Source organism: Salvia hispanica, chromosome 1 (assembly GCF_029641045.1).
Source record: "Salvia hispanica isolate PSC_SH4W2 chromosome 1, Shi_PSC_v1, whole genome shotgun sequence".
NCBI lineage: Eukaryota > Viridiplantae > Streptophyta > Magnoliopsida > Lamiales > Lamiaceae > Salvia > Salvia hispanica.
In genome coordinates, this window is record NC_142692.1 from 32,977,553 (window position 1) to 32,990,066 (window position 12,514).

General features: G+C 38.9%; 1 protein-coding gene, 1 long non-coding RNA gene and 1 pseudogene across 12 annotated transcripts; 2 read left to right on the forward strand and 1 right to left on the reverse strand.

The window, feature by feature from the left end:
- The first annotated feature begins 407 nt into the window (after nt 1-407).
- LOC125219809 (uncharacterized) lies at nt 408-2,307 on the forward strand. 2 transcript variants are annotated; one of them, XR_007176213.2, is made up of 4 exons: nt 408-520; nt 792-912; nt 1,017-1,367; nt 1,487-2,307. It is a non-coding gene; the product is annotated as an uncharacterized LOC125219809 (long non-coding RNA). The 2 variants fall into 2 exon arrangements; XR_007176212.2 differs by lacking the exon at nt 408-520 and having other exon boundaries at nt 527-912.
- A 2,425-nt stretch (nt 2,308-4,732) lies between these two features.
- LOC125222437 (uncharacterized) lies at nt 4,733-9,137 on the reverse strand. 10 transcript variants are annotated; one of them, XM_048125054.2, is made up of 5 exons: nt 7,271-7,513; nt 7,074-7,117; nt 6,190-6,761; nt 5,394-6,102; nt 4,733-5,299 (listed from the first exon to the last, which is right to left on the reverse strand). In XM_048125054.2, the coding sequence occupies exons 3-4, from the start codon at nt 6,718-6,720 to the stop codon at nt 5,830-5,832; spliced, it is 804 nt and encodes a 267-aa protein (XP_047981011.1). In that variant the 5' UTR covers nt 6,721-6,761; nt 7,074-7,117; nt 7,271-7,513; the 3' UTR covers nt 4,733-5,299; nt 5,394-5,829. The 10 variants fall into 10 exon arrangements, with proteins under 10 accessions (XP_047981011.1, XP_047981012.1, XP_088918938.1 ...); XM_048125055.2 differs by having other exon boundaries at nt 6,190-6,788; XM_089062812.1 differs by having other exon boundaries at nt 7,249-7,513.
- Nucleotides 9,138-9,689: 552 nt separating this feature from the next.
- LOC125220859 (putative late blight resistance protein homolog R1A-3) lies at nt 9,690-12,375 on the forward strand (annotated as a pseudogene).
- The last annotated feature ends 139 nt before the right edge of the window (nt 12,376-12,514 follow it).

Sequence of the window (12,514 nt, forward strand, 5' to 3'; positions counted from 1 at the left end):
CTTTCATAAAAATAAAACAAAATAAAATCCTAAACAGACAAAAAGTCAAAAGGGTCTTACTTTTCACTACCTCACTTCAATTATTACACATTTCAACAACTACTATCTCACTTCATTAATTACACATTGAACCAATTTTTTAAAACACTGTAACTAAATTTTATTCTTAGGGCGCGTTCAGGTTGCTTCGTAAGAAATGCAAAGAAATAATTCTTGTGGTAAATCAGGCATGTAGGGCCCACATATTTGAAGACTATTTCTTTTGTTCAGGTTTTTAGAAACGAAACGAGAATTGCATTTATGTCCCAATTTTGATTTATTTTATAAAATCTATTAGTGGATGTGTAGACTAAAATACCCTCATCCAAAATGAAAAGATCACTCTCGGCGCGCAAGTGAAATTTGGGCGCCTAATTTGATTTTTTCACAAAAGCTCCGCCTACAAAAGGGTGTCGGCGCTGATAATAGATTTCAACATTCTCCACACAAAGCGGCGACTTGGAGCTACGAATTCTTCAAGGTATGCACTACACCACTCGATAATTATGTGAAATTTCGTTAGAAGTCGGGTATGTGTTTCATGCGTGCGGCGTTTTTTTTTGTGCAATCAATTTGGGTCTTTATCAATTTTTGGAGATTTTTGGTATCGAAGTTGTTCGATAGAGATCCAGCTATGCATATGCGGGCGGTAGGATGTACTGACTCTGGAATCTATATCAAATGTGTGAATATTTCTTTGAATGGAATCATATAGTAGCTGTTGTAACCCTGATTATGATTTGGTCTTGTAGTTGCATTCATCTTATGAATTGAATTTTGTGTGGTTTATTCGACGTTATGCTCACGGTTTGAAGGCAATGTCAAACTCCCAACGAGTTGGGATGCATCATGGTATTGGTAGTAGCATCGAAGGTGTGTACTTAACTGCCGTTGTGTATATAAAGTATGCACTTGTGACCAACAAACCTTTATTGCTTGTATGAAGCTTGTTTTGTTGTTCGATTCTATTTATCCAGGGAACTATGTATCGCCACCGCGGAAGTATCGTAAGGGGATAGGTCTCGAAGGATGTGGGTTGTACGCGAGGAGGAGATCCTAGCAGCTACGTTACTAGACCTAGTGGCCCATGGTTGGAAATCCGATAATGGTTTTCATGCAGGTTATCAACAGAAGATCGAGGATGCTATACAAGCGGAGTTCCCAAAGACAAATATCAAGGGTACTCCTCATGTGACATCGAAGATTTCAGCGTGGAAGGGACACTGCAACAGCCTCAATCGAATCTTAAGTCGGAGTGGAGTGGGTTCAATAACGATGGCGAATACAAGATAGACTGCAGCGACGAACAATGGGCACAAATTGTTCAGGTTTCATAAATGAAATCCTTCTTACAAATAATGCATTTATTTTGAAGACTACAGTGTGTTGTAACTGTGACCTTAGTAATTTGACCTTAGTAATCCACTGAAAACTTTTTTTGGTACAGGCTGATAAACATGCAAAGTTTATGCGGACGAAGTCTTGGCCACTTTGGGAGACTTGGAAGGCAATATTTGGCAAAGATCGTGCCAGTGGTGGTGGGGCTGAGGACCTGCAAGCGGCTGCTAAGCGGCAGCGAGATAAAGTCGCTGCTGCTGCAAGCCAAACACGCTAGGCTGATGAGCTCCCGTTGTCTGAAGAATTCCCAAATCACGAAACTGATCCGGTGGCAGAGCAAGTGGAACAGAACGACATAAGTTCAGGAAACAATGAGAGGCACACGTCTACCACCAAATCTGGTGGAAGCAAACGCAAGAGCACCTCCTCTAATGATGCACTGTTGGACTTCTTAGCTAATCTACATGCCGACACTAACGCTCGGTTGGAGGTTATTGCTGCAAGAATCAGGTACGAGTTTGATTTGGGAAAGGCTAGGCAAGAGGTTTTTGACAAGCTTGGTACCGTTGACGGCCTAACTCTTGAAGAGAGGTACGACCTCTGCGACATCCTCAGCAAAAATTCGGAGTGGATGGAGGTTTTCATAGGGATGCCACCGAATGCTAGGCCGGGGTATCTGAAAAGGTTTGTCAAACCAAATAACCTGCCCAAGTGAACGCAGTTGCTGGTATCTCTTCATCCCATGGTATTATAATTGGCTAATGATAATTTATCCCAACTTGTCTCTCCTGATGCATAAGTTAAGTAGAAGTAAATGCTTTTTTTGTAAACTTTGCCTATAGTACGCAAAACGTTTTGTAAACCTATTCAAGGTGGGACAGTATATGGGACTTTTGATGATGATAATGTAAATTATATTATGTTTGCTGATTTGGTTGGTGTGTACATTGTTTGAGTACTGAAAGTCGGTTGAGGTTGTGTTGTTTTCCACACCTCATGAGATGAAAATGCGGCTGCAATAGCTGCAACCACAACTCCAAAATGGCCAAAATTATGTTGGGTTTAGCATAATGAAAATGGTCAAAATACACTTTATTTGGCCTTACATCTGATCGTTGTATTAATCTGATATATCCACCAATCCTTACAAAATCACATTGAATCATATAATTGCACTTTATATCCACTGCAGCTCGATGAATCAGCCAAGGAACTTGAGAAATAATCTACATATTTGTTTCAAGCCATGCCTTATCCCATGAATCATTTTCCTAACCGACTTAAAATGGAATTGACTTGCAGCAATAAACAAGCAAAAACACCTAATGGCCTCACCAGAAAATGACTACAGCGATTACATTGAGCAAGGAACCAACACCTAATGGAACCAATTACTCTATCTACAACAAAACTATTTTGCCTGCTTTATTCACACATTTTTAAAAATTCGGACGAGTTTGTAAGAAATGCAAACAACAAGAGGCTTCACCTTTTTGTAATTTTATTCATTCTCCATAGAAGCCTTTTTTCTCTACAACATACTATCTGTTATATATAATTAGATGATTCCAGGCAACATGTAGTACATAAATGCGTAATTGTTGAAGCCGAAGTTACAAAAAATGTTGCCATATATCCATTGGCACCAGTGTCATATAATTTGTTACTGCTAAAAGGAGATAGATCTTATCATACGTAGGCATCTAACAACAGGGAATACAGAAGGGGGAAATACAAAACATCCATATCGTACTAAGCAAGAGCGTCCAAAAACAAAATCGCATAGTCCACAATCCCGTTATTTAAATGAGGAACTAGCAATGCTCTAAACTGTCCACACACTGAATCACTTACCCAAGTTAGTGATGGAACCGGCAGCGGAAGCGGGTGTTTTTGCATGGATTATCATAATTAACAATTATCAATCACACCAATAAATCACATAATAATCGGATCTATTTAGAAGATTATTTAGACAAAATCTATTCGCGTAATACTCACATGTATCATGCTCATAACTTGAATTAATCATGCTTTTAGAATATTGAAACCTAAAACATGCTTTTCTACGGAGCAGAAAAATACCTAATTAATTCCCCAAAGAGTTGAAGATGGCTAGCTTCTTCTCCACGTGATGCTTTGAATACTAGACCACAAATCTTCTCTCTGGTTCCCAAACTGTACTCCAATATCAGTGTGGGCTGATCTCACTAGAATACTAGGACTTAAATAAAGAAGACAGAATAAATCCTTTTGAGAAAAGGAGTAGAATTCGAAATCTCCTTCAGCTGGGGAGTTTTGAAATTTTCAAAAATTTTGAGAAATAAAATTGTGTTATTTCTGTCTCCTTTATTCTCCTATTTATATTAAGTTCCTTTTGGGCCCAGACAGGGATCTATGGAAGGTTTTGGATTTGGGCTCATCCAATTTACTTTTTACTAATTAAATTGAACCCACAATTTAATATAAGTTATATACTTACAAGTAAACCAGATATAAAAATGGCGACTAGGGTTGCTGTTTCCATTATGATTATATAATTTCAAGACCCCAACGAAATTCGAATATTATGAGCAGCCACTACAGAAGTAATATTGAACTCTCCCCATCCAAATCCGAAATTACAAGTAATCCGGGTTTCCGTTTATATTTCATTTCCCGCGCTTAAGATAAAAATGTCCATTAATTAATTAATATCTGCTATAGACTTAATTAATTAACTTCTTATTAATTCCAAGAGTGGACTTAGCATGAAACGCTTATTTATTATTCATAGAGTAATCAAACTCCAACTAGCTAGGTTCCGAATAATAAAACCTTGTTTCACGCTCCACTTGAGGACATTATCAAACGAGACTCAGCTCGCGCACGATTCAATATAATAGCAATCCTAGCACCGCTAGATATTGATCACCACTACCCAATATATCAGGATCATTGGGTTACGAAAAATCCGCACCATTTGATAAGTCAAAGTAATGCATAATCAATACCGTACGCTCAATGCTAACCTACATTGATTAAGAAACAAATATTTATCAAAACCTCGCCTTTCAGTAGATAGCATAAGGGCAAGTCTTGCTGTTAGATCCGTTCAGTGCTATACCACACCAATGTCATTTTATTTCAGTAAGGCTTAGAAATATGCGGACTGACATTGCAACCTTTCTCGATGGATAGTCAAATTCCAACTAGGTTGTGAAATTTATCTTTTTCTTTGTTTAGGACTGACCGTGTTACCTTAAAGTGGACGACGCCCACAACCGGTCTACTAAAACAAAGACTTAGACTTTGTTAAGTTAACTTATACATTTAAACATGCATCAACATCCATTAAATGTAAAACATAACAACATTATGACAAAAATCATCTGTTTTATTCATTGGAAAATAAAATAAGAGTTTTACAGTATTCAATCACTCGAAACGTGATTTCTAATATACAAACTCTAACAGTTAGGCCACCAGCCAATTGGTGAATTGGATCCACATGAACTAGCGTGCGGTGAGATGGTCGATGGACCAACATTTCCTTCCATCTGAGCATCTACTGGTTTGGGTGGGGTGGTGGAAGCTCACGCCCTTTTTCGAACCTAGTGCGCAGCTTTCCATCGGGTGCAAGATCTATGAAGTAGATTCCAATATCCGTTGTTGATTCTCTGTCCGTCGGAGGTGTATCTTCGGGGAAAAGCTGGCGCCGTTCGGTCGGTGGAGGGAAGATTGCAGGGGAGTTGACCTTGTCATTCAACTCTCCACTATCACCGCCATGTAACTCCTCGGTTGGTACAACCTCAGTACTATCTAAGATTAGAATCACCTCTTTAGCTCCCTCGACCTTGACGTTGGACATACCGAAAACGCATGCTAGCTTTGTCTGTTCCGGCTCGGCACGATGATAGTATGCCCCGGCAAACCAATCATGCTACCAAAACAGAGTTCGATTAAAACACAAGGATCCACTGTGAAGACAAGTTTAAACAAAAACAACGAAGAGTAAACGTAATAGCAGGCTGCACCTTCAGTATTCTAGCCCATAGGTCGTCCGCGGCTACAATGACCGAGTTCGTCTGGTCCCATGGCGCGCGGAAATGGACCACAACATCTCTGAAGGTGTTGTACCTGCGTTTCAGAAATCCAAGGCGTTTCGTCACATCTTCCTCAGTTTCAGTCCAACGTGTCTCCTTCTTCAACGCGATGATCGTATCCAATATGATGGTGTCGGTTTCGGGCGTCCAGCAATCATATTAAAAGAACGAGGCTTGGGAAGGGATATTCATAGTATGAGTAGTGGCATGAATTATGAGCAAAAGTGAAGAGGTGATTGAGTTTAGTCTTCTCAAGGGACTTATTTAAACCAGTCTGTAATTAATTGTGATTGATAGATATCTAACCCAAACTGAGATAACCTGACGCACCGTAGCAAGTTGCAAAGCTTATCAACCAAGTAATGACTCAAACTGAGATCCACCACCGCCAAAAGTGGAGTGAATTGAGTGGAACTTTGTTGCCAAACTGAGATCCACCACCCTGATTTGCATCTCTCAGTACACGAGAATCACCGGCTGACCCCTCCCATCCCGGTAGTAGATACACGAACTGCATATGTCTGTCACACACAGCCAAAGTGTTCGTAGCGATTTGCCCCTTTCGTGTTCGATACCTAGGCTTATCAGCGCCACTAACAAGGACATTGATGTGTGTTCCATCGAGTGCTCCCAAGCAGCCCTGCATAAAAAAGATGTCAAAATGTTAGGCAGCATGTTGTTAATTTTTTCACAAAGTAGAAGGTTATTGAGGAAGTGAATTTCTTACCTTAAACCACCGCCACCGATGGTCTGTACAATCTTCAGGGACAGGCGTGGGCTTACTGAGAAGAATGGAGTGAAGACTGAGTACAGCACCCAAGACCTTGTTCACATAATAAGAGACAGTCCCACCCGACCTCCAGAATTCAAAACCAACAGCCCTATTTTTTTTATGATGCACAAGCGTCCCAACAAATATGGCAACGTGCTCTTCAATCCCCAAACACTTACCCACGGTCAAACCTCCACGCTCTTTAAGAATTCGACATAACTTTCCAAAAGTGTGACAATCCATTCTAAGTTTCGCAATGCAGTCTGCGTTGGTGAGATTAATCAAGTGTTCCATCCATTTCAATTGTTCTGGTACTTTTCTAATAACACTAAACCGTCGAGCATGGTCAAGGATTTGTCGTTTCTTGCGTTGCGTACGGGCACACCTATATCTACGGATGAGAACAGTGGCCTCTACACGACACATGACCATTAGGTCTTCAAGCATCGTGGACAGTTGGGCATAATTTGATGTATCAAGAGTCATCCTGTTTATGACGATAGACGGTCGTGACAGATTTTGGGAACCTTACACGGCAAGCATATCAGCAACGGCTAGTGAAATTGAACACTCAGCAACGGGATATTTTATAGGGGGGGCAAACAAAAGAAGTGACATTTAACACACAAAAGGGTAACCCAAAACATAACCATGATACAGTAGAGGGTTTATGGGGAACCTATATAGGTTTTGCTTCAAATATCACCAATAAATACAAAAAATTGCATATCATTTCTATCTCCAGTGATTAAAATCTACAGATGTATATCTTGATGTTTTGCCAAAATTAAATTTCAAATTAATAAATGAAATATAATATTCTAGGGAAGCCGTATTACCTCCGGTTGGCACAGTATTTGTAAGATTCCAGAACTACACAAACCTGTGCGACCCAATGAAACCAAGCTTGAATGAGTGGTACGATTTAGCAATACAAAAGCTTAGGAGTTAAAGAAGAATGAATGGAAAGCTATCATATTGGAATGAGATCGACAATCTCGTACAAATACCGACAGTCGACGGAAGAAACCCTGACCAAATGGTAAACACTTCTGCACCTCTTCTGGAACGCCGTCAACGATGATTGAACACACCAGGGATTGTAACCTTCGAACCAACCTTTCGTCGCTTTCTTCGAGTTCCACCCACTCAGCTCTTGAGACCTCCCCTCAGCTCGAAGGGGAGCTTTTCCACGAGAAGCCCTAATTTGATTTGGGAAATGAGAGACGAAAGGGGGATTGAAAATTGAGAGGGGTAAAAGGGAAATTTGCCCCTCAAATCTTACTTTCAGACCCGCATCCAGTTTCAAATACCAGCCCCAAACCAATATTTTATTATGTCCATTTGAGAGGTGAACAGTACGGGCCTTGGTGATTTCTAGGGCTTTGCTAGAAATGAAACAATAAAGTTGAACACCAGAAAAGCATAAGAAATGGGCCGAAATCTGCCTATATCTTACATCCTGAACGCGCCCTTAAACTGGGACAGAGAGAGTATATAAGTGAATGAGAAATTGTGAATTAAAATTGATGACTAAATATAGTGGAGTTAAGTCGGGCTTCATGCCTTGTACGACGGGTGCACCATGGGCTTTGATCTTGACACGTCCAATGGACTTTGATCTTGACATTAGATATTAGAATGTTCTTTGAAAATTAGGGGTGTCAATCGGGTCGGCCCGTCGGGTTTCGGGCCAACCCTATTCGGGTTACGGGTTAATCGGGTGCGGGCTAGTCGGGTTGTGATTTCTTTCGGGTTATAAAAGTTCAACCCTAACCCTAAAAGCTCGGATTTCGGGCTAGCCCATCGGGTTAATCGGGTTGCTATCGATAGGATTAACATGCGATCAATCCCATAAATAATGATGAAAATTAGTTATATTCATTAAATGTAAAATATTTAATAATGATAAATTTGAGATATATGCTTAAACTCAATTATAAACATAATCAAATACTAATATTTGAGATATTTCGTAAAATTTTAATGCATATTTTAGAAATTTAAATAATTTTTTAGTGAATTTAAAGTTTTTAGTTTATATATCAATTATTATATTAATAAAAATTCAATATATAATTTATATATTTAATATAAAATTGAAAGTTACTTTTTTTAGTTATCTATAATTACAAAATCAATCAATGAAGTGTCGAATTAGGAGTAAAAATTAGAATAATAAAAATTTTATCGGGTTTTCGGGCCAACCCATCGGGTTTTCGGGTCTGGCCCTAACGGGTTGCGGGTTAAGCGGGTGCGGGCTAGTCGGGTTGTGATTTCTTTCGGGTTATAAAAGTTCAAGCCTAACCCTATAAATTTGGCGGGCTATTCGGGCCAGCCCACGGGTTGCGGGCTACATTGACATCCCTATTGAAAATATATATTGATCTTAATTTAGGACCAACTTAACTAGACCAATCCCAAGAGCTTTTCACATGCATCTCCACGGGTCTTCTCCAGTGGAACATGAGTGATGTAAACCATGACTCCATGAGACATTCCTTAACATGATGTCGAGATTCATCTTGTAGACGATGATAAAATGATTTTGTTTTTTATTCATTGATTCTTATAAAAGAGTACTCCTCCTATTTTTATAACATGTGTAAGATATAAAAAAAATACTTATAGTACTAAAAATAATTCAAATTCAATCATCTTACCAACCATTCTATTTGAACAAAAAAATAGAAAAGTGAAAAACACCAATCACCATAGTAACCAAACAAACCCTAGATTCGACAACTCTCAAATCTGACACTTTCTTACCTTCTAGCTAGGTTAGGCGATTTCTGGAATCAAGCTAGTTACCATCACAAGCAAATCACACATAGCAACAGAGAGAAGATGAAGGAGGAAGAAGATGATATAAAAAATCGCAGAGAAGGGAGGGCGAAATGAGAGATGAAGAATGAATCGTCCATTGGCCAAAATATGGGCCACAATATATCCTCTCAATAGATTTCGCAAATAAACTTAAGGCAGCAATTAAAAAACTTTTTGCGTCTGGGTGCTATACATCAATACAAGTGATCAATATCCAATTTTAACAAAAAAAATTCGTATGCTGTTTTTTCTTATTATGTCTCCAGGTTTACTCTAGTATTGTATCTCTCTATTACTCTTTAATTCTCTATCTATTTATCTCAATAAATATAAATTTATCAAATTCATCCTTTATACTTCCTCCGTCCATAAAAAATAGGACAATTATTGTATGATACGAGTTTTAATGTAGAATTAGTAAAGTAAGAGAGAAGGAGAAAAAAAGAAGTGAAAAACAGTGTCAGCAGAATGACGTGTATAACTATTATTTGTTGAAAATTTTCCATAAATGAATGTGTTCTCTTTTTGTACTCTATTTTTTTTTTTTTTTTTTTTAACAGAGGGAGTATACGCTTATCTACGCTGCCAGGTTTAGTTTGACAAATTATTTGCATACACATAATAATAATATGGCTTATGAAGCTCTGAATTCCCTGCAACAAACTTTACTCCAAATCCTTCAAAGCAACGATCATCTCACCACTCATCATATAAAATCACGAATTATATCCATCCACGACAAAGCCGTTGTCTTGCAATTGAATCTCAACCATTTTCCAGATAAAGAAACAATAAGGGAGGTTGCAAATACATCAGAAGAGATTATTCAATATCTTTTTTCCTCAGAATATCTATCAAACTGTAAATCAATAGATACAGGTCTCAGACTTTCAGATCAGTTGGGGGAATTGGCTGAGGAGCTCGACTCAACTGTCGGAGATGTGGTTGACTACTGCAAGAGCAACAAAGAAGTGAGTGATTCTCCTCCTGTTAGTGAAATTGAAGATCAAACGGTTGCACAGGAGCTGTCTGTCATAAGTTCAAATCGGTTTAGAAATATAGCGGATAAAATAAAGTCAACTGTTGGTTCCGACAGTAACGATTCAGTTGACTTTGATGAAGATCCGAATGATTCACCATTATTGTTGTTATCTCCACCCATAAGCAAATATGTGGTGGTTGGTTCCGATGAAGATATATTACAGATGAAGAACAGGCTGACTAGCATTTCAGCCAGCCGAGAAATCCTCCCTATTGTCGGAATGGGAGGCATTGGTAAGTCCACACTTGCTAGACATATTTATGATGATCCAATGGTGATGAAGCGTTTTGATATTCGAGCATGGGTCACAGTATCACAAGATTATAGTGTTGAAAGTATTCTCTCACAATTACTAGCTTCGGTCAAAGGAAAAGTGGATCGAGAAGGAAGGGATTCGTTGAAAGTAATCGAAGGAAGGGGGAATCAAATTTACAATATCTTTTTGGATGGGAGGTATCTCATAGTGATGGACGACATATGGAGTGCCAAAGCTTGGCATAGCGTAAGCTGGCTATTTCCTAAAAATCATAATGGAAGTTGTATCATATTAACCACAAGGCTAATGGATGTGACAACTTATTGTACCTCTTTGCCTGTTCATATGATGTGTTTCTTGGATGACGAACAAAGTTGGCGTTTGTTCCACCACAAGGTTTTCGGAGATCAAGATTGTCCTCTTGAGCTACGTAGTGTTGGGGAAATAATTGTAAAAGGATGTGGAGGACTGCCTCTGTCAATTGTAACTGTGGCAGGACTTTTATCGAGGATTCCAAGAACTCCAAAGTTGTGGCAGCAAATTGAAGTAAATGATGGGCACTTGGGATCAATATTATCTTTGAGTTACAATCACTTGTCTCAAGATTTGAGGGAGTGTTTCTTGTATATGGCAGGCTTCCCTCAGGATTACGAGATTCATGTCTCTGAACTCACCAAACTTTGGGTAGCTGAGGGCTTTTTGGAACCACGAACTAAACCTGGAACCTTTATGGAACTAGTAAATAAACTTAAAATCGTAGAAGAGTCAGCAGAGCAGTGCTTGGAAGATCTGATCAGACAAAGTCTAGTTTTAGTCACTAGCAGGAAAATTGATGGCAAAATCAAAAGTTGCAAGCTACATAGTATGGTGCGTGACTTTTGTGTGAGACAAGCTGGACAAGAGAAGTTCCTTCTTCATGTTAACGACTACTTCCCTAATCCTATCTTGAGAAGGCATTTTCTTCCAAAAGTCCTCCAAAATCATCATCGCTTAAGAGTTAGCTGGCATGATCTACACCTTAAAGATTCTTTGCATAGCTCCACCACTTCTATTATATGCATCCCACAAAGGGGGTATAAGCCTAAAGGATCTGTAGAGAACTTTAGTTCATTGAGGGTCCTTCACGTTTTACGGAGAAATGATCATTCATATTGGGAGCTAGGTCAAGTGTTTAACTTGATTAGTCTCACTTACCTTGCTTCCAACATTCCTGATAGTATTGTCCCTCCAGCTATAGCAAAGCTTCAGAACCTGCAGACTTTAATTATTTATAGATCTGATGTTCGTTTGCCAGTGGAGATTTGGAGCCTGAGGCAATTGAGGCATCTTATCGCCTTCTCATTTTATCCTTTACCCCTCCCCGAAGGAGCAACTCTTTCTCTTAAAAACTTACAAACACTTACTATGGCAGCAAACTTTGTATGTAGTGAAACGATGGTCAAAATGATCCTAAACATAAAAAAGTTGGGAATATGCTACTCTGAAGAGAAGTTTGGAGCAGGCTGTCATCTGTACAATCTTATACATTTGCGTCGACTTGAGAAATTGAAATTGAAGATGCAGAGTTCATCTATGCCGCATTTTGAAAATCTTGCTCATTCCTCTATCGCTGAAAAAGTTAGAATTAAGTGGCGGGTGGATTTCTACGAGAGCTATGGTGATTGTTGGTTCATTGCCGATTCTTCAAGTGTTGAAACTAAAGAACTATGCTTTCCAAGAGGAAAAATGGGAAACCATGAGCATGGGATTTCATCGTTTGATAGTTCTGCTTATTGAAGAGTCAAATCTGAAGTGTTGGAGAGCTAACAGGAGACACTTTCCGAGGCTCCAATGCCTAATGCTTCATTGTTGTCCATTCTTGGATGAGATTCCACATGACATTGGAAATATTCCAACACTCAAGTTGATTGAGATCGATGATCATAACCAATCTCTTTTGAACTCGGCAGAATTTATACTAGAAGAGCAATCGAATTTAGGGAATGATGACCTAAAAGTCGTAGTAAAGCATTCATGATCCTATTCCGGACTTGATTGTGCTTCATATCTGGTAAGGAATTTATAAAAGTTGCAAGGTATGACATCATTTCTCAGTTAGTAGAATATCTATTGATTCCTCTCATGTTTTTCAGATGCAGAGCTTTGTTGAGGTAGCT

Excerpts from the sequence above, each read along its gene's own strand:
- LOC125222437 (XM_089062808.1), bottom strand. The coding sequence starts at position 6,720 with ATGACTCTTGATACATCAAATTATGCCCAACTGTCCACGATGCTTGAA. Across the intron at positions 6,103-6,189 it reads ATCGGTGGCGGTGGTTTAAG|GGCTGCTTGGGAGCACTCGA; the intron begins GTAAGAAATTCA and ends TTTTTTATGCAG.